Source organism: Hyperolius riggenbachi, chromosome 2, assembly GCF_040937935.1.
Source record: "Hyperolius riggenbachi isolate aHypRig1 chromosome 2, aHypRig1.pri, whole genome shotgun sequence".
Lineage (NCBI taxonomy): Eukaryota > Metazoa > Chordata > Amphibia > Anura > Hyperoliidae > Hyperolius > Hyperolius riggenbachi.
Genome location: NC_090647.1, coordinates 40,691,415 through 40,709,531, shown reverse-complemented (window position 1 = coordinate 40,709,531; position 18,117 = coordinate 40,691,415). Strand labels below are relative to the sequence as shown.

Sequence of the window (18,117 nt, the reverse complement as noted above, 5' to 3'; positions counted from 1 at the left end):
TACTACTGCAGAGAAATAGACCAGCAGGGCTGCCAGGCAACTGGTATTGATTAAAAGGAAATAAACATGACAGCCTCCATATACCTCTCTCTTCAGTTCCCCTTTAAAGTCACTCAATTCTAAATACTTGCAAATACCTTCTGTTAAGAAGGCAAACTTGTGTTTTCCCCTAACTAGTATCACTGTTTTTTTAATGGGTGGAGGGAGAGAGGAGGTTGCTGAATGTTTTGCTTGGATGTCCTGTGATTACTGGTTCTGCCCTTTCTGTGGCCCATAAAGAATTCCAGACATCAGAATGTGTACCGCTCTGCCCTGACTGACAACACGGAATGCGGAGACGGGTAACCTGATGTAATTATGCCTCTTGTCTCACTTCCACATAGCTGGCACCAGAAAACACCAAGATGTCGTTTGAAAGAACCGTTCAGCACGACGGGGATGGCCTGGAGACCGACGTCACCATAAGGTAACCTCGTTTTCCCTCATTAGCCCTGATGGCTCTGGCATCTCGCACTGACACCTGAAGGGTTTCCATGACAACAGCTAAGATTCCTGTACTGAAGATCGTACGCTGTGAGGAGACTGATTTATCAGATCTGGAAGGAGATAAATGATTTAGAATAAGGCTTTGTCAGTCCCCTGATGATTGGCGCAGATTACTCGCGGTGTAGAATTTATCTCTCTGCTGAATTAGCTGATGGGGGGGGGGGGGTGTCGGGAGGATTCCAGATAGAGAAGATATTTTATTTAAAGGGAGACCCACAGGGCACAGAATCCCCGTGTGAAGGAAACACTCCACACAAAACGGGCCTTATGATCGAGATCTCCTCATCTACAGTCCCTTGCGAAACATAAATGATCCGATCTGGATATCTGGTACTCAGTACAAAATTAAAGTAAATGTAAAGCAAAAACAGATTCTTATCTAAGGAGAGGGAAGTCTCTGGGTCCTATAGAGCCTTCCTGTTCCTCTCACGGTTCCAATTTCCACTGCTGGCTTCCCCCATACTGCTCTGTGCCACTGCGGGAAGCTTTGGAAGTCTTCAGGAGCTCGAGTGCTCCCGAAGATGGACAGCTCTGTACTGCGGCTGCGCTAGCGCGCTCTTTCATGCATGCGCAGTATGGAGCCGACTGTCAAGATTATCCAGCATGTCCAATTGATCGAGTGGAGATGTTGCGGCACCAATTTTCAGCCCATCGATGAACGAGCTCTCAGTTTCAATCAGTTTTTCTGCACACGAAAATAGTCAAGTGTGCCCCCTGCCTAGACTATTAGGATGTGAGGAATGGATAGAGAAGGTGGAGGAGTGTACATACTATTAGGATGTAAGGAATGGATAGAGAAGGTGGAGGAGTGTACAGACTATTAGGATGTGAGGAATGGATAGAGAAGGTGGAGGAGTGTACAGACTATTAGGGTGTGAGGAATGGATAGAGAAGGTGGAGGAGTGTACAGACTATTAGGGTGTGAGGAATGGATGGAGAAGGTGGAGGAGTTTACAGACTATTAATGTGTGAGACTTGGATACAGAAGGTAGAATCATTACAGACTATTAGGTTCTAAGGGATAAATACAGAATGACAGAGTCTATGGACTATTATGGTATGAGGGATTGATATGGTAGGATGAGGATCTGAAGCTTCTTCAGACCGTTGCATCACTATTGTGTGCTTTGCGTCCCTCAGGGGCCACCGGTGTTTTGGTGACAATTACATACTTGTTTTTTCAGCTATGATGGAATTCCATTCCTCTTGCATGACAGCACTTTAAAGAGAACAACAAACGTTCAGGAGGTCTATCCCAACCTGACCAACGTCAATGCCGCCATGTTGCCGTGGGGTATGCTGGAGACTCTGAATGCTGGGGCGTGGTTCACTAAGGTACTTGTGTCAGTGTTGCATGACTAAAGCGTATGGACAGAAAATAAATCTTTGGTTCCCTAGGTCATGCTCACTGTGCCCTCCATGTGCTGGAGCTTCCTTATGAGCAAGAGAAGCCTCCAATACATTTTCATGTATGGAGCACAACAGGAGGAAGTGATTGGAAGCCTGGCTCATGCTTCCTTTTATAGAGCACTGCAGGGGGAGGGTAGAAGGTAGTCTGAGCCATGCCTCTTTTATAGAGCACTGCTGGAGGAGGGGTGATTGGAAGCCTGAGTCATGCTTCCTTTTATAGAGCACAGCAGGAGGAGGGACGAGTGGTGGCCTGGGCCCTGCCCCTTTTATAGAGCACTGCTGGAGGTGGGGTGATTGGAAGCCTGGCTCATGCTTCTTTTTATAGAGCACAGCAGGAGGAAGGGAGAGTGGTAGCCTTGGCCCTGCCCCTTTTATAGAGCACAGCAGGAGGAGGGTAGAGTGCTGTCTTGGCTCATGCCTCCTATTATAGAGCACTAGAGCAGGAGGGTAGCGTGGTGTCTTGGCTCATGCCTCCTATTATAGAGCACTGCAGGAGGAGGGTAGAGTGCTGTCTTCGCTCATGCCTCCTATTATAGAGCACTGCAGGAGGAGGGTAGAGTGCTGTCTTGGCTTATGCCTCCTTTTATAGAGCACTGCAGCAGGAGGGGAGAGTGGTAGCCTTGGCCCTGCCCTTTTTATAGAGCACTGCAGGAGGAGGGTAGAGCGGTGTCTTGGCTCATGCATCCTATTATAGAGCACTGCAGGAGGAGGGTAGAGTGCTGTCTTGGCTCATGCCTCCTTTTATAGAGCACTGCAGCAGGAGGGGAGAGTGGTAGCCTTGGCCCTGCCCCTTTTATAGAGCACTGCAGGAGGAGGGTAGAGTGGTGTCTTGGCTCATGCCTCCTATTATAGAGCACTGCAGGAGGAGGGTAGAGTGCTGTCTTGACTCATGCCTCCTTTTATAGAGCACTGCAGGAGGAGGGTTGATTGGTAGCCTAGATCTCGTTCCCACAAGGAATGCAATGTAAGGGTCTTTGCAGCACCCCGCTTCCAGAGGAGGGTTTAACAGATATTTATTTTTTTAATATACAATGCTAAAAATCCTGGAAGTCCTCTTTAAATTTCTGACTCTTCTGTGTTCCATAGAAACCGCCATTTTCCTCCATTGACACCCTGTCTAAGGAAGACCAGCAGGCTGCCATGAATCAGTCCGTTTACAAACTGAGCGACTTCCTGAAATTCGCAGACCGAGCCAATAAGACGGTGATCTTTGACCTGTACCGCCCCCCAGTGGATCACCCCTACAGGGATTCCTGGATCACTCGGACAGTGGATGTCATACTCAATGAAACCAACATTGATCCCAAGCTGGTAGGCAATGTCATGACGATAAGCATGGCCGGATCTGCACTCTTTACCGACCAAGGCCACTGTCAGCAGTCGCCCGCCCTTCAATATAGGTAGCCAGATGTCCCCTCCCCCCTCCAGTATAGGTAGCCAAATAACCCTTCCCCCTCCCTCCAGTATAAGTAGCCCATTGACCATTCCCACTATTATAGACAGCCAGTTGACCATTCCCCCCAGACCTCCAGTATAGGTAGCCAGATAAACCTTCCCAACCTCCTCCAGTTTAGATAGCCTAATGACCCCTCCCCCCTTCCCTCTAGTATAAGAAGCCAGATGATCCTCCCGACTTCCGTAAAGTTAGCCTGATGACCACCCCTCCCTCCAGTATAGGTAGCCAGGTGACCCTTCCCTAGTATAGCCTGCTGCCCACCCGCCCCTTGATCATCTGGTGCCCTAGGCCATGGCCTATGTGGCCTTGGCTTAACTCCGGCCCTGGCTATAAGGCTAAGTGTATAAACCTACTGTATTCCCAGTTTTTCTCTCTTCCCTGTATAAAGTACAAAGAGATGAAATAACATAAATGCTGTTTTCTGCTGCTTTTAGAGCTAATAAAAAAACTCAGTGTTTTGTTGCTGTACAGAGACTACAGAGATTTCCATTCGCTGAGATTTGGCGCTCTACAGTGAAAATGTTCTGTTGTCAGCAGCGCGCATCATTGGAATGAAATGCATGTTACTGGAGCAAAGCTCTGGTCTGAACTGAGAATTGTACTTATGGCATACGGAAAAGTCCCTTTCTGCATTCATGCATTAAGCGATTACATAAAATCAACCGTGGAACACAACTTTGGCCGTTGCTATGGTTTCAGTGGGATACCGTTGTGTAAACAAAGTGAAACTGGTTTTGTGAGGTTTTTCTTGTTTTACGTTCTTCAGAATCGGCTGAGAATGAGGATACTTTTCCAACCTAAACCCTATAATACAACTATGTAACAAGCAAAACAAAAGTTTGCTTTCCTAAAACAGAAAGAATTTGCGATAATTCAGGTTGGAGTGAGCTCGAGATGTCTCCCAGGCACCACTGCTGAATATATGCAAATTAACCATTGTAACAAGCAAACACACGGGTTTAGGCATTTAGCAGCTAATGGGGAAAAAAATAACTGGATGCTGTGCTGTCAAAGAAAATGTACAGTGTTTACCTTATTTTTGAGTTTATGTATTACATTTAGTTGTGTGTGTGTGTGTATGTATATATATATATATATATATATATATATATATATATATATATATATATATAAATATATATATATAGGTAGCGCTCAACGCCATTTGGTTATTCCACCACCAGGCACCCCGTGAGGGAGAGAACTCCCCTAATTTAAAGGGAACCTAAACTGAGAAGGATATGTTTTTTCCTTTTAAAATAATACCAGTTGCCTGACTCTCCTGCTGATCCTGTGCCTCTAATACTTTTAGCCACAGCCCCCGAACAAGCATGCAAATCAGGTGCTCTGACTGAACTCAGACTGGATTAGCTGCATGCTGGTTTCAGGTCTGTGATTCAGCCACCACTGCAGCCATAGAGGTCAGTAGGACTGCCAGGTACCTGATATCGAACACGGTAAATCCAGCGCTGGACACTTGGGCGCAGCAGCGCAGGAGACTTGGGCGCAGCCAGCGCCACCATAGGCCGTAATAGGCCGTAATAGGAACTACGGCTATCGCAGGCACAGGGAGTAACTTCTGCGCCGTCAGAAGACGGATCTGAAGTTGCTTTTAAAACAATAATTCGGCTTCCAGCAATAGCTGGAAGCCAAATTATTTCATTCCCCCACTATCCATGGCCTGGAGGGGGAATAGTAATTACCACGGCCCGGACTTGTGCGGCAGCAGGATCAGCCATATACTGGCTGTGTCCTGCGCCCAAGTCTCCGGTGCCGTTCTCTCTCGTACGCCCTGGTATTGTTTAAGGCTGCTTTCACAGTGGGACGTTACAGGCGCACGTTAGAGCAGCCTGTAACGCAGCCCAACTCACAGTAATGAAAAATCAATGGGCTGTTCACAGTGCCCACGGTGCGTTACAGTGTAACGCTGCACGTTCTGGGAAAGTGCTGCATGCTGTGCGTTATACTGGGCTTTAGCTGCGTTAGGCCTCTTGCACACTGCAAGCGATTCCGATTCAGATTCCGCTTTTTAATCAGTTTTTACATCCGATTCAGATTCCGATTTGCAGTGTGCAGGGAGCAAACTGCAAATTGGAATCGGAAGTAAAAACCAATTAAAAAGCGGAATCTGAATCTGAATCGCTTGCAGTGTGCAAGAGGCCTTAGACTGCTTGCACATGCTCAGTGACTAGCCACATGGCTAATTAATATTCACTGCACTGTGGTGACATAATCTGGACTCATGGTGTTATCTGGATCATGAATGAATCGTTCATCTGATCCGGATCTTTTTTGTGAGTCGAATCATCCGGATCATCACAATGAAAGACTCGGTTCACAGTGGATGTCTGTCTGGAAGAAACAGGAACATACAGAATGTGCAGAGAAAGTCCTGTCCTGCTAGTCATTTCACCCAGTCTGCTTCCCTAGTAAAATGATTCAAATGATTCGGTTCAAAGATCCAGATCTTTTCAATGATCCGATTCAAATCATCCGAATCCTTGAAAAAAAAGACTTCCTGGAGCGGCTGTTCTATCAGTATAGATCAGGGGTCCTCAAACGTTTTGGGGCGAGGGCCGGGTCAACATACTTCAGACTGCTGGGGGGGCCGGAGTATACATAAAATGATGTAGAAGTCTTTGCGGGCCAGACAGTAAAGCATACCCAGGTGACAACCTGCAGTCCAATTGGAATTGAATTTGATTGGAAACCAGTGAATTACTGCTTTCTGGCTTCCATGTGGATGGGTGGTGTCAGCACTGCTATTCTATATGTGGACAACCAATATTTAAAGATGTAGCTGACCGCATCTACAGTATAAGTAATACATTTTGTGCGTGGGGGCCAGTAAAAAGCCTCAGGGGGCCACATTCGGCCCGCGGGCCTTAGTTTGAGGACCACTGGTATAGATAGAACGAAAACAGCGCACCAAGAGCCGCATAACGCGGCCTAATCTGACGTCCAACTTCAACACCACCATGCGTTGCGTTATGGGCACGTTATGCGACCTTAACGTCCCCTAAAACGCAATGTCTTGGTGTGAAAGAGGCCTAAAAGGAAACATCCATATCCCTCTCAGTTTAGGTTCTCTTGAATAAGTTTCCAAAGCCTTAGTTGTTGGAAGCAGACATACTGCAGATTTATTGCAGGAGTTCTGTAAGCTGTAACCCAGAAATGTTTTTCTTTAAAGGCTATTATGCTGCGGTTTGTTTTTAGAGCACAGAGGCATCATCTGCCTTGTTATCGTCCGCAGGTCCTGTGGCTGGCAAGCGACATGCGCTCCTTTGTACAGTCCGTAGCTCCAGGATTTCAGCAGACCCTGGGCTTCAAGGCACCTGTGGATGAGCTGATCAGTAATCACATAGTTAAACTCAACCTCCCTTACAGTGAAATGTCCCAGCATGACATCAGGTACTGTGCAAATGGTGGTTGTGCGTCTCCAGAGTTAAATAGTAATGTATTTATGGATATTAAAATCTTGATTGGGTTTATTTATAGAGGGGAGAGGAGTTTTTTTTTTCCAGGAAAAATGCTGTTTGAGGGCTATTTAAAGAGGAACTCCAGTGAACATAATGTAATAAAAAAAGTGCTTAATTTTTACAATAATTATGTATAAATGATTTAGTCAGTGTTTGCCCATTGTAACATCTTTCCTTTCCCTGATTTACATTCTGACATTTATCACATGGTGACATTTGTACTGCTGGCAGGTGATATCAGTGACAGGAGATGCTGCTTGCTTTTGTGGCAGTTGGAAACAGCTATAAACAGTAAAACAGCTGTTATTTCCCATAATGCAATGAGGTTCACAGCCTGGAAACTGCCAGGACCATGGTCCTCACAGTTTCCTGTGGGAGGGTTTTCACCACAATATCAGCCATACAGAGCCCCCTGATGATCTGTTTGAGAAAAGGAATAGATTTCTCATGTAAAAGGGGGTATCAGCTACTGATTGGGATAAAGTTCAAATCTTGGTCACGGTTTCTCTTCAAGTGAAAAAAAAAAATCAGTTTACCTTACCTGGAGCTTCTTGCAGCCCCCTGCAGTTATTCTGTGCCCGTGCCGTCCTTCCGAGACCCTCCAGCCAGCAGCAGCGACCCCCGCAAAGCTGGCCTGCCGTGGCCAGTCAGAGACTACTGCATGGCCCGAGCCTCACATACTCTGATTGCACTCCTGTAGCCGGTAACATTCTGAGCATGCGCAGTAGTGATTTACCTGTACTGCGCATGACCAGAAAGCTGCCATGTACGGGGCCACGAGGAAGAGGCGCGTGGCTGGAGAGCTTTTAGGGGGTCGCCGCTGCTTGCTGGAGGGTCCCGGAAGGATAGCATGGACACAAGATGACTACGGTAGGGAGCAAGTTAAACTGCTTTTTTTTTACTTTAGAGTTCCTTTAAGGTGCCCATCTAATGATTTTGCGGCCATCTGATTCAATAATTCAATCGAATTGGATATAAAGACATATGAAACTCTAAATTAAAACACAGCAACAATGAACATAAAAACTAAAAATGACTAATATCATTTGAAGGCTTATTTACACACACCCGAGCTGATAATGACGTTGCTTTGCAGGACAGATTATCAGACTAGTAATAACTGTGCAAACAAAGAGAATGTTCTCTGCCCATCTTGTGCATACAGCACAGCATAAGCTGTTCTGCATTGTTTGCACAGCTTATTACATACACTTCAATGCTTTATACCAGTGATGGCTAACCTTGGCACGCCAGCTGTGACAAAACTACAAATCCCATCATGCCTCTGCCTCTCCGAGTTATGCTTAGAGCTCTCAGAGTATTGCACTGCCTCATGGGACTTGTAGTTCCACCACAGCTGGAGTGCCAAGGTTAGCCATCACTGCCATATACCATGTTTTTTGGACTATAAGAGACTACTGACTATAAAGGTGGCCATACATCAAGCAACTTGGCGGCCAATCGACCATGCGATTTGATAATCGGAATCGGGTGAAAATCGGTGCCACCAAGTGCGTGCCAGAGCAACGATGTGACCAATTTCAGGCCAAATTGATCGCATTAATGCTGCAAGATGTCTGGCTGTCGCGGTCGGTCGGGTGCGCAGTGGTAATGGCGACTGATATCAGGATGAGTGACGGATGAGTCAAAACCCCTGGCGTTGTTCCCGCACATGTATGTGGGCGTTTATACATGACCTATCCTGTGTTACGGTGTCTGTCCGTCTTACAAATCCGCCATTCTTGCGTTAGCCCCGTACGCGCTGCTGGTGCATAGCACACCTGCGTGTGACGTCACGCACCATGCCGGCGGCTTGTATGCGGCTAATGGAAAAGCAGCAGATTGAGAGGATTGGCAGGCACGCGACACAGAATAGGTAATGTATAAATGCACACATACATGCACATTTACTGTATACACAGCGAGGTGGTGGACTCGGCCAATTCCAGAGAGATTTCAGCATGAAATGGATTGGGAATCGGCCTGTGGTGTATGGGCAGCCGACAGACCTCTCTCTGATCAGATTCCATCAGAGACAGATCTGTGTCTTGGTCGATCTGCCCATAAATATTCTGATGTATGGGCACCATTAGAAGCACTAGATTTAGAGGACAAAAACCAGAGAAAAACAATATACTATAATCCTGGTGTGTCCATGGTGCAGAGGTGTCTTCTGGACCTTCTCCCACCAATTATTGTACCTCTTGTGTACCCGTGTCCCCCTTGTACCTTTAGTGTCCTCCTCTGTCCCCGTGCCCTCCTAGTGTCCCCATCTGTCCTTGTGTCCCTGTGTCCTCCTCTGTCCCCGTGTCCTCCTAGTGTCCCCATCTGTCCTTGTGTCCTCCTGCTGTCCCCGTGCCCTCCTAGTGTCCCCATCTGTCCTTGTGTCCCCGTGTCCTCCTAGTGTCCCCATCTGTCCTTGTGTCCTCCTCTGTCCCCATGTCCTCCTAGTGTCCCCATCTGTCCTTGTGTCCCTGTGTCCTCCTCTGTCCCCGTGTCCTCCTAGTGTCCCCATCTGTCCTTGTGTCCTCCTCTGTCCCCGTGTCCTCCTAGTGTCCCCATCTGTCCTTGTGTCCCTGTGTCCTCCTCTGTCCCCGTGTCCTCCTAGTGTCCCCATCTGTCCTTGTGTCCCTGTGTCCTCCTCTGTCCCCGTGTCCTCCTAGTGTCCCCATCTGTCCTTGTGTCCTCCTCTGTCCCCGAGTCCTCCTAGTGTCCCCATCTGTCCTTGTGTCCCTGTGTCCTCCTCTGTCCCCGTGTCCTCCTAGTGTCCCCATCTGTCCTTGTGTCCCTGTGTCCTCCTCTGTCCCCGTGTCCTCCTAGTGTCCCCATCTGTCCTTGTGTCCTCCTCTGTCCCCGAGTCCTCCTAGTGTCCCCATCTGTCCTTGTGTCCCTGTGTCCTCCTCTGTCCCCATGTCCTCCTAGTGTCCCCATCTGTCATTGTGTCCTCCTGCTGTCCCCCTGTGTCCTCATGTCCTTCTAGTGTCTCCATCTGTCCTTGTATCCTCCTGAAGTCCCTTGTCCTCCTGATGTCCCCTGTTCTTTTCTGTCCCTGTGACCTCTTAGTGTCCTCAGTTGTTCCCTGTGTCTTCCGCTGTCACCGTGTCCTCCACAGTCCCCCTGTGTCCCCCTCTGTCTCCCGACTCCATGCCAGGCTATGCTCCCCAGCGCAGCTTCAGCCTATGGGTAGTATGATAACTTGAATTACTGTGTTTTTACTAGAGCCGATGGTCTCGCAGGAGGGACCATGGCTCCATCATTGGGGCCAATCACTGCACTTGCTGCTTCTCTGCCAGTGCAGTGATTGGCCCCAGTGACGGAGACATGGTCCATCGGCTCCAGTAAAAACACAGCGGAGGACAAGGGGAACAGCGGAGGACACAAGGACACAGGTGGACATGGGGATAGAGGAGGACTGCTGCACACACGCACACACACACACGTGCACACACACACACACACACTAACTGTGGAGGCCAAGGACAGTCTTATCAATTGGCTTCTGAGTCAAGTGTAAAGTTTGATTATTAACTCTTCCATTAGCTTCAAAACCCTTTTTTTCTATTAGTGTTACGCTGTGTTTAATGATATAGACTAAAGATGAAATTTGAGTTTCATCCCACTTTAAAAGTTTCTTATGGCAGTCAGAGAGAGCTGGCAGAAAGGCACTACATTTTTAACTCTACTCCATTGTTTTGGTTGAACAAACAGGAAACGGGGAGGTGGGGGAGGAATGAATAATTGCTTTACTTGAGGGCCTGGAGGAGTTATTGGCTGCACAATAACAGGAGGGGTTAATGACCAGAAAGCTCATTAACCAGAAACAGGGACAGGAGGGGTTAATGTCTGAAATACTGTATGCAGTGCAGTCATTAACCTCTCCTATTCCCCTAGAGCAGCCATTCTCTTTGCTGGGTAGACTTATACTTGAGTCAATAAAAAAAACAACTTAAGAGGGTCAAATATTGGAGTCGACTTATAGATGAGGTCGACTTATATTTGAGGATATACGGGTAATTCAAGTTTCTTCTGGTTTTCTCCTGACAGAATGTACGCTGCTGCCAACATCACCACCAACCTGTACGTGGTCAGCGAGCCGTGGCTGTACTCCCTGGCCTGGTGTGCGGGCGCCCATTCCGTTACCACAAACGCCGTCCACCTGCTGAAGAGGATAGATAAACCTATGTTTCTCCTGGTAACTGCATAGCACACCTCTCACTTATCCATATGGAAGATTTCGCTAAAGTGATTTTTTTTCTTCTAGTTTTTGGAAGGGTAAACCCTCCTGTCAAGTTTTCAGTACTAAGGGTGCATAGACACATGAAGTTTTTATTGGCGAATTTTACCACTCCCATGTAGAATGAGAACTTACCTACACAATCAGTCCATAGAATTCACAATTCTGTTGCACTCATACCACATGGAAGTGGTGTAATTGGCCAATCAAAATTGGATGTGTGTACGCTGACTGTATCATTGTTGGGGATAATCCTTTACAACCCAGAGACACCACAGGGCATGAGGAGAGGTTTACTCAAACGGTGCACGGTATACTCACCATTGTCTGCCACTATACTCACCATAGACCTGCACTGTCCTCTGCTACGACACTTCCTGTGTCCCCATCCCACGCTATCCATCTGGAGAGGTGTGGTCGCTGTCTTCCAGCTCCTCTATTGGGTGTGCAGCATGTGCTCAGGACACTAGTTAGTGATGTTGGTGAGGAAGAGGCGTGTTTAGGACACTGGAGCGACACTAGGTGCTGCATGCTCTCTGCAGCCTTAGCATCTTCCATCATGCTCCCTTGCCCCTGTTACCCAGCAGCGATCAGAGCCCACCAACAGAATGCTCTGTTGGTGGGCAGAAAAGGGGGAAGGATTAATTTGTGTGCTCAGTAGTATGGCTCTGCAGCGCGCTATTAAAGCTGCAGAGCACTACTTCGTAAAAATAGCCCGGTCACTGGGGGGGAGGGGGGGTTGTAAGCCTATGGCCCTGAAGTGGTTAAGGAGTCTTGCCCAAGGCTTCCTTACTGAATAGGTGCTAGCTTACTGAACAGGAGAAGCAGAGATTCGAACCCTGGTTGCCTTTGTCACAGGCAGAGCCCTTAACCAATACACTAACAAACTACTAATCTTTGAGAATCCCGAAGTGCGTTTTTTAGCCTTGACCACTCCTGCCCTGTCTCGGCACGTGGAGTCACATGATCTCTCTCTCTCTTGTGTTCCAGACTCCCGCTCAGTATAACCTGATGTGGATTCTCACAGATATCGTTTCTGCCTTGCTGGTCACACTTATCTTTGTTCTGCACTGGTGAGTTCCCCCTCCTCCTCACTCATGAATTGTGTCTGCTGTGTATTGTGTGACATCATTCCGTATAGCTTGTGTTGTCTGTCCTGGTGTGTTCCTGTCGGTAGAGGAGGAATGAGGAAGACGCACAGAAGATATCATGTGCATGGGTACATAATGATCTCCGGGGAACGCAGCGCTGAAAAGAAAACTCGGGGCCCTTTTCTACTTGGTAACGTGATTGCAAGCGCTTACCTTTCCACTGCTGGGATCCGGAACGTACAGCGCAACCACACCAAAAATTGTGCAGGCCACCGTTTGCATTTTGGAAGAAAAACGTGGTACTCATGGAAAAACGGCACCGTGATTTACATGTTAATTGAGGGGCTATCCAAAACAAACGAACACATAGGGCCTGATTCACAAAGCGGTGCTAACAGTTAGCACGCTAGTGAAAAGCCCTTTATCACGCCTAAACTCTGTTTAGGCATGATAAGTTTAGGTGTGATAAGTTTAGGTGTGATACGTTTTTAGGCGTGATAAGTTTAAGCACCAACTGGATTAGCACCGCAGTGCACAGCTAATCAAAAGTTTTGCGCTAGCAAAGTGTGGTGCACTTTGCATAGAGTTTAATGGCGCTGCTTTGCGTGCGGGACTTGGCGCGCGATCTAAACTTATCTAAACTTATCATGCCTAAACTTATCGTGCCTAAACTGAGTTTAGGCATGATAAAAATGGTTATCACGCCTAAAGTCTTTAACTTGGTTATCACCGCTTTGTGAATTGAGCCCATAGAATCCAAACACTAGACAAGCTTGCTAAACGCTTCAGCAATTGAATTAAGACTTTGTGGCCTCTGAAGAAGTGAGTTGCTACTTGCGAAACAGCTGTCAAGCAATCCACACCTTGCTGTCACGTTTGTCTCTGATGGGGATGAAATAATGGTTGAAGTGCTTAGCTAGCTGGTCTGGGGCTTGGATTCTCTGCTTTCGCTTGAGTCTTGCGCCTACCAACCGACTGTTTTGTCTCCCCCACTTGTGGAATTCATTGTGGTGTTGTTGCGATCTGCAAAACTGCCGCAATCTGCTTTTTTATGCGTATCACAGCTAATGGAAAAGGGCCCTCAGTGTGCATTCCACCCCTAATCACCCTGTACTGAAATACGTTAATTTCCACTTCCATATTATAACTGGTGGCCCCCGGCTGTGGACATGCCTAAATGTTTCTTTCAAGCAGCAGGCAGCATACCATATAAGCTAAATGGCTTACAGCATAAACAAGTTATGCAATACATTCAATGCCAAGCAGCAGCAGCTAAAGCAAATAAGATTCTGGGATGCACAGAACAGGAAGTAAAATCACGAGATGCTAGTATACTACTCCCTCTGTATAAATCACTTGTGAGGCCACATCAGGAGTATAGAATACAGTACAGCAACACACTTTAGGAAGGACATTAACCTTCTAGAACAGGTACAAAGACTAAATGTAATCAAAGGTATGGAAGGTCTCTCTTACAAGAAAGGTTGGACAAACTGGGTTTATTTAACTTGGAAAAGGGATGGCTAAGGGACGTCCTGATTAACATAGTTACATATTTAGGAAGAAAATAAAAATGAATCAATAAGCATTGTGTACCTTTCTCTCCTGCACCTTCATGTATCTCAGGTGACCCTGGGGAAGGCAAAAAAAAACCTCTCGAGGCTTGTGCCAGATAACCTTTAAGGGGAGTAAAAATTCCTTCCTGACTCCATATATAAATAAATCTGAGGGTCCCGTAAATATAATTGCAATCTCCATATATTTAAAGGAGTACTGTAGGGGGGGTAGGGGGAAAAAGAGTTGAACTTACCCGGGGCTTCTAATGGTCCCCCGCAGACATCCTGTGCCCGCGCAGCCAATCACCGATGCTCTGGACCCTGCCTCCGGTTCACTTCTGGAATTTCCTACTCTAAAGTCGGGAAAACCACTGCACCTGTGCCGCTGTTTTCTCACTCCCGCTGATGTCACCAGGAGCATCCTGCACAGGCGCAGACCGTACTGGGCCTGCAAAATACACTCCTAGCGACATCAGCGAGGGCGCGGGCCACACCCTCACTCCCGCTGACGTACCCCCCCTCCCCCCGACACACTACCTGGGACATACAAAACCTGAACTGCATCAAAGGAGGAGGCAGTCGATGACCTGCCATCCCAATAGGTCTGCAGTGTGACGTGGAAGGCTGGGCGTGACCCACGCTGCAGCTCCCCGCCCATTGTGGTAATACTAATAAGTGGGTTCCACCCCTAGCCTAAATTGGCCTATCAAAACACAAGTGGGTGGACCTTGTAACTTACATAAGGAAACAAAGCCAGCAAAGTAGTTGCCTGGGAGACGGGCTAACCAACGGGGACATATTAGTCTATGGCGACGCGTGGATTAGTAAAAAATCACTGACTCTGCGCTTATGCACGGAAGCGTGTTTTAACAGTGCACTTCCGCATACCCGAAGCAGGAAGTGACAGCAAGTGCGTGTCACTTCCTGTTTGGCTGATGGCCAGACAGGAAACACCGTGCAATAGTGTGGTGTTCCCTGAAGGCCTGTTTTTGATGGTGTGATGTGGTGCATCGGGCGCAACGCTAACGCTGCTTTTCAATCTGAAACCAGCCACAGATGTAACTAAATTGGGGAGCCCCCGTCTACCGCCCATGCCAAGCCCTAGGAGGCACCCCGCCAGTGAACGAGTGCAGCTGACAGGCGACAGAATCCCCCTACTTCAGCCTCCCGTGGAAAACAAGCCTAAAGGTGGCCACACAACATACAATTTTTTAAATATCTGTTCAATTTAAGAATTGCAATCAATTTTTTGGACTGATTGTAACATTTCAAAAATTATGACCAATGTACCACACACTTATGTTAAATTTTTCTCCAATTATAATAAAAATAATTGGAAACTCTTACTAAATTGCTAGGGTGTGCATATTAATACATTGACAATCTAACACACACCATACAATCTTTAGAAATATTAAAGAAAAGTATCTAGCATTCCGGATTGATAAAAATCGAAGAAACCGGGAAATCAGATCGGATTTTTCAGTCGAATGAAAAAAAAAGCTTTTGACTTTTTTTTGGAAGATCCAATCATTTTTATCGAATTTCCGTAAAATCGGATCATTTTATTGTATCGTGTGTAGCCACCTTTAAACAGACAGTAGTTGCACTTCATAATTACGATACCTTTTATTTGATGCACATTTTATGTTTTAGAATAACAAATGACTTGACTTTTGTTTAATTTTAGGTGGAGAGAACGGGGCTTATCCTGCTGCCCGGAGAGCACCGAGATTTCCGATAGTGGCTTCTACAACACATTCAAGACTGGTGAGCGGTGTTACTCGTACCTGTTTTTGATTTTGAGAAATATACTGTATTTTCTCAATACGGTCAAAGGAAGTACATTTCTCTTTTCAATGCAAAAATTTGTGAAAAAACGTGCAAAAAATGTAATTTTACTTCGAAAGTTTGCGAAAGGTGGCCTGTGTTCTATTGTAGATTGGCGCTCTCTTTATATGCTAAGGGGTTTTAGCAAACACAAAGACAGAACCGGCATGTGGAGATCATAGTCACAGCATCTACAATTTCTGGTCTGTCAACATTCCGTCTTCCCTTGCTAACTGCCAGATTCCAGTTCTGGACTGTCAGTTAAATAACATTAGTGCTTGTGTAGGTGGATCTTGGTATATTTCACATACTATGCATTTCTTGAGTACAATTAACCACTTCAGGACCTCAGGCTCCCCCCCCCCCCCCCCCCCTAGTGACCAGGCTATTAATCAGAGCATAGGGCTGTGCAGCTTTGCTAGGTTGCTGCACAGCCCTGCAACTTGCCACACAAATTAATTTCACCTCCTTTTAGTGTCCTTAAAGGGGCACTATGGCGAAAAATTGTAAAATTTTAAATATGTGCAAACATAAACAAATAAGAAGTATGTTTTTTTCAAAGTAAAATGAGCCATATATTACTTTTCTCCTATGTTGCTGTCACTTACAGTAGGTAGAAATCTGACAAAAGCGACAGGTTTTGGACTAGTCCATGTCTTCATGGGGGGATTCTCAGGGATTTATTTATTTTCAAAAGCACTTAGTGAATGGCAGTTGCTCTGTCTAACTGCCCAAAAAACTGTGTAGCGAGCAGGGAAGCTGGCCAGCATCATTGTTTAAATCCTTTTTAGTGAATATCTTTAGAAAGAATAAAAGCCTTGCTGAGAATCCCCTATGGAGAGATGGACTAGTCCAAAACCTGTCACTTCTGTCAGATTTCTACTACCTACTGTAAGTGACAGCAACATAGGAGAAAAGTAATTTATGGCTCATTTTACTCTGGAAAATAACATTCTTCTTATTTGTCTATGTTTGCATATAGTTTAAATTTTACAGTTTTTTGCCATAGTGCTCCTTTAATAGGACACTCTGCCTGAGGTCTCTGATCCCTGCTGCGATCTTTTTTTATTTATTTATTTTTTTATTCAACAAAAGGGAGGTTTTTCCTTCCCGTCCCTCTCCCTCCCCCCATGCTGTCCTAATCGACATAGGATGGCGATCAGCACTGCTCCCCGCCTCTCATAGGCATCAGCCTATGAGAGGCCACACAGAACGAGCCGCTCTGAGGGACAGCCGAGTGTCCCTCATACAGCGCTGCAGGAGATGGCAGCGCTGTACAATTGTAAACAAAGGGGAATTCTTTCCCCTGTTGGCTCTTAACAATCGCGATCGCGGCTAGCAGGCTAATCGCGGATTAGAGCTCCGTAAACCGGCAGGGAACGATCGCGCATGAGCACGCGTGCGTTCCCTGCTAAACTGCAGCTCCAGGACTTGACGCCAATCGGAATTAGGCGGTCCTGGGGCTGCTGCTGCTGTCACGCTCATCAGCGTGACGCGGTCATTAAGTAGTTAAAGTCTCAAGTCAGCCACAGTGACTTAAGCCTGGTACACACTTTCAATTATGATTGGCCAATCACTGACCATTTTTACCACCTCCATGTAGTATGAGAGCTTACCTACACAATCTATTGACCCTCATACTACATGGAGGTGGTAAAATCGGTCAGTGATTGGCCAATATTAATTGAAAGTGTGTACCAGGCTTTACATATATAGGAAAAGACCTGCCTCTATTTTTATAGAGCTACTGCTCAGAGGCCCCCAATTCACAGAGTCACTTTGCCATTTCCCAAATTGGTCCCCATTACTGAGAGTGGCCCCTGTGCACAGAATGCACCTGCATCACCCCTCTGCTTATCTTCTTAGAGGCGTCATCATAAACAATGCACATTGCCTGGCTGTCGTGTTGATCCTCTGCCTCTAATACCTTTAGCCATATACCCTGAAAAAGCATGCAGCAGATCAGGTGTTTCCTGACTGAATTCTGACTGCATTAGCCGCATGCTTGTTTCAGGTGTGAGATTCAGACACTGCTGCAGCCAAATAGATCAGCAGGCAACTGGTATTGTTTAAAAGGAAATAAATAAAAGTTCTTTAGTGATACCAGGGCCTGGCATTATAAATTACATTATCCCGAGTTCCCCCAATGTATACAGTACATTTCATGGTACTTGGGAGTGCTTTTGAAAGATTTCTTAGTGCCTTTAACTATAAATATTTATTCAGTCTGTATTTACTTGATTTAAATTTTTTTTAAAACAAACATTACTTTACTGAATTGACTGTGAAACGTTCATGTACTGAATTCAACCTAAGTACTCCCCCTGGTGTATGTATTGAGCAGCTACGCCCTGGATTATTGTTCTGCTTCCCATGCCAGTGTGCCCTCTTCTGCCCACTGTGTCTGAGGAACGTGCCTCTGTGTCTCACCCTATAAAGGGGAAATAAACTCAGAATTTCCTTTCAGTTCTAAAAGTTTAGCCAAAGCATAATAATCTTTCTGGACAAAAAAAAA

General features: G+C 46.4%; 1 protein-coding gene across 4 annotated transcripts in view; it reads left to right on the top strand.

Moving 5' to 3' along the window:
- Positions 1–18,117, top strand: part of GDPD4 (glycerophosphodiester phosphodiesterase domain containing 4) — a 122,447-nt gene that overhangs the window by 99,624 nt on the left and 4,706 nt on the right. For all 4 annotated transcript variants that reach the window (XM_068266682.1, XM_068266683.1, XM_068266681.1 and 1 more), the window contains 7 exons: positions 384–466; positions 1,731–1,881; positions 3,043–3,267; positions 6,666–6,823; positions 10,936–11,083; positions 12,116–12,198; positions 15,463–15,542. In XM_068266682.1, coding sequence (XP_068122783.1) covers positions 384–466; positions 1,731–1,881; positions 3,043–3,267; positions 6,666–6,823; positions 10,936–11,083; positions 12,116–12,198; positions 15,463–15,542 — 928 coding nt within the window. The remainder of the gene's footprint in view (positions 1–383; positions 467–1,730; positions 1,882–3,042; positions 3,268–6,665; positions 6,824–10,935; positions 11,084–12,115; positions 12,199–15,462; positions 15,543–18,117) is intronic.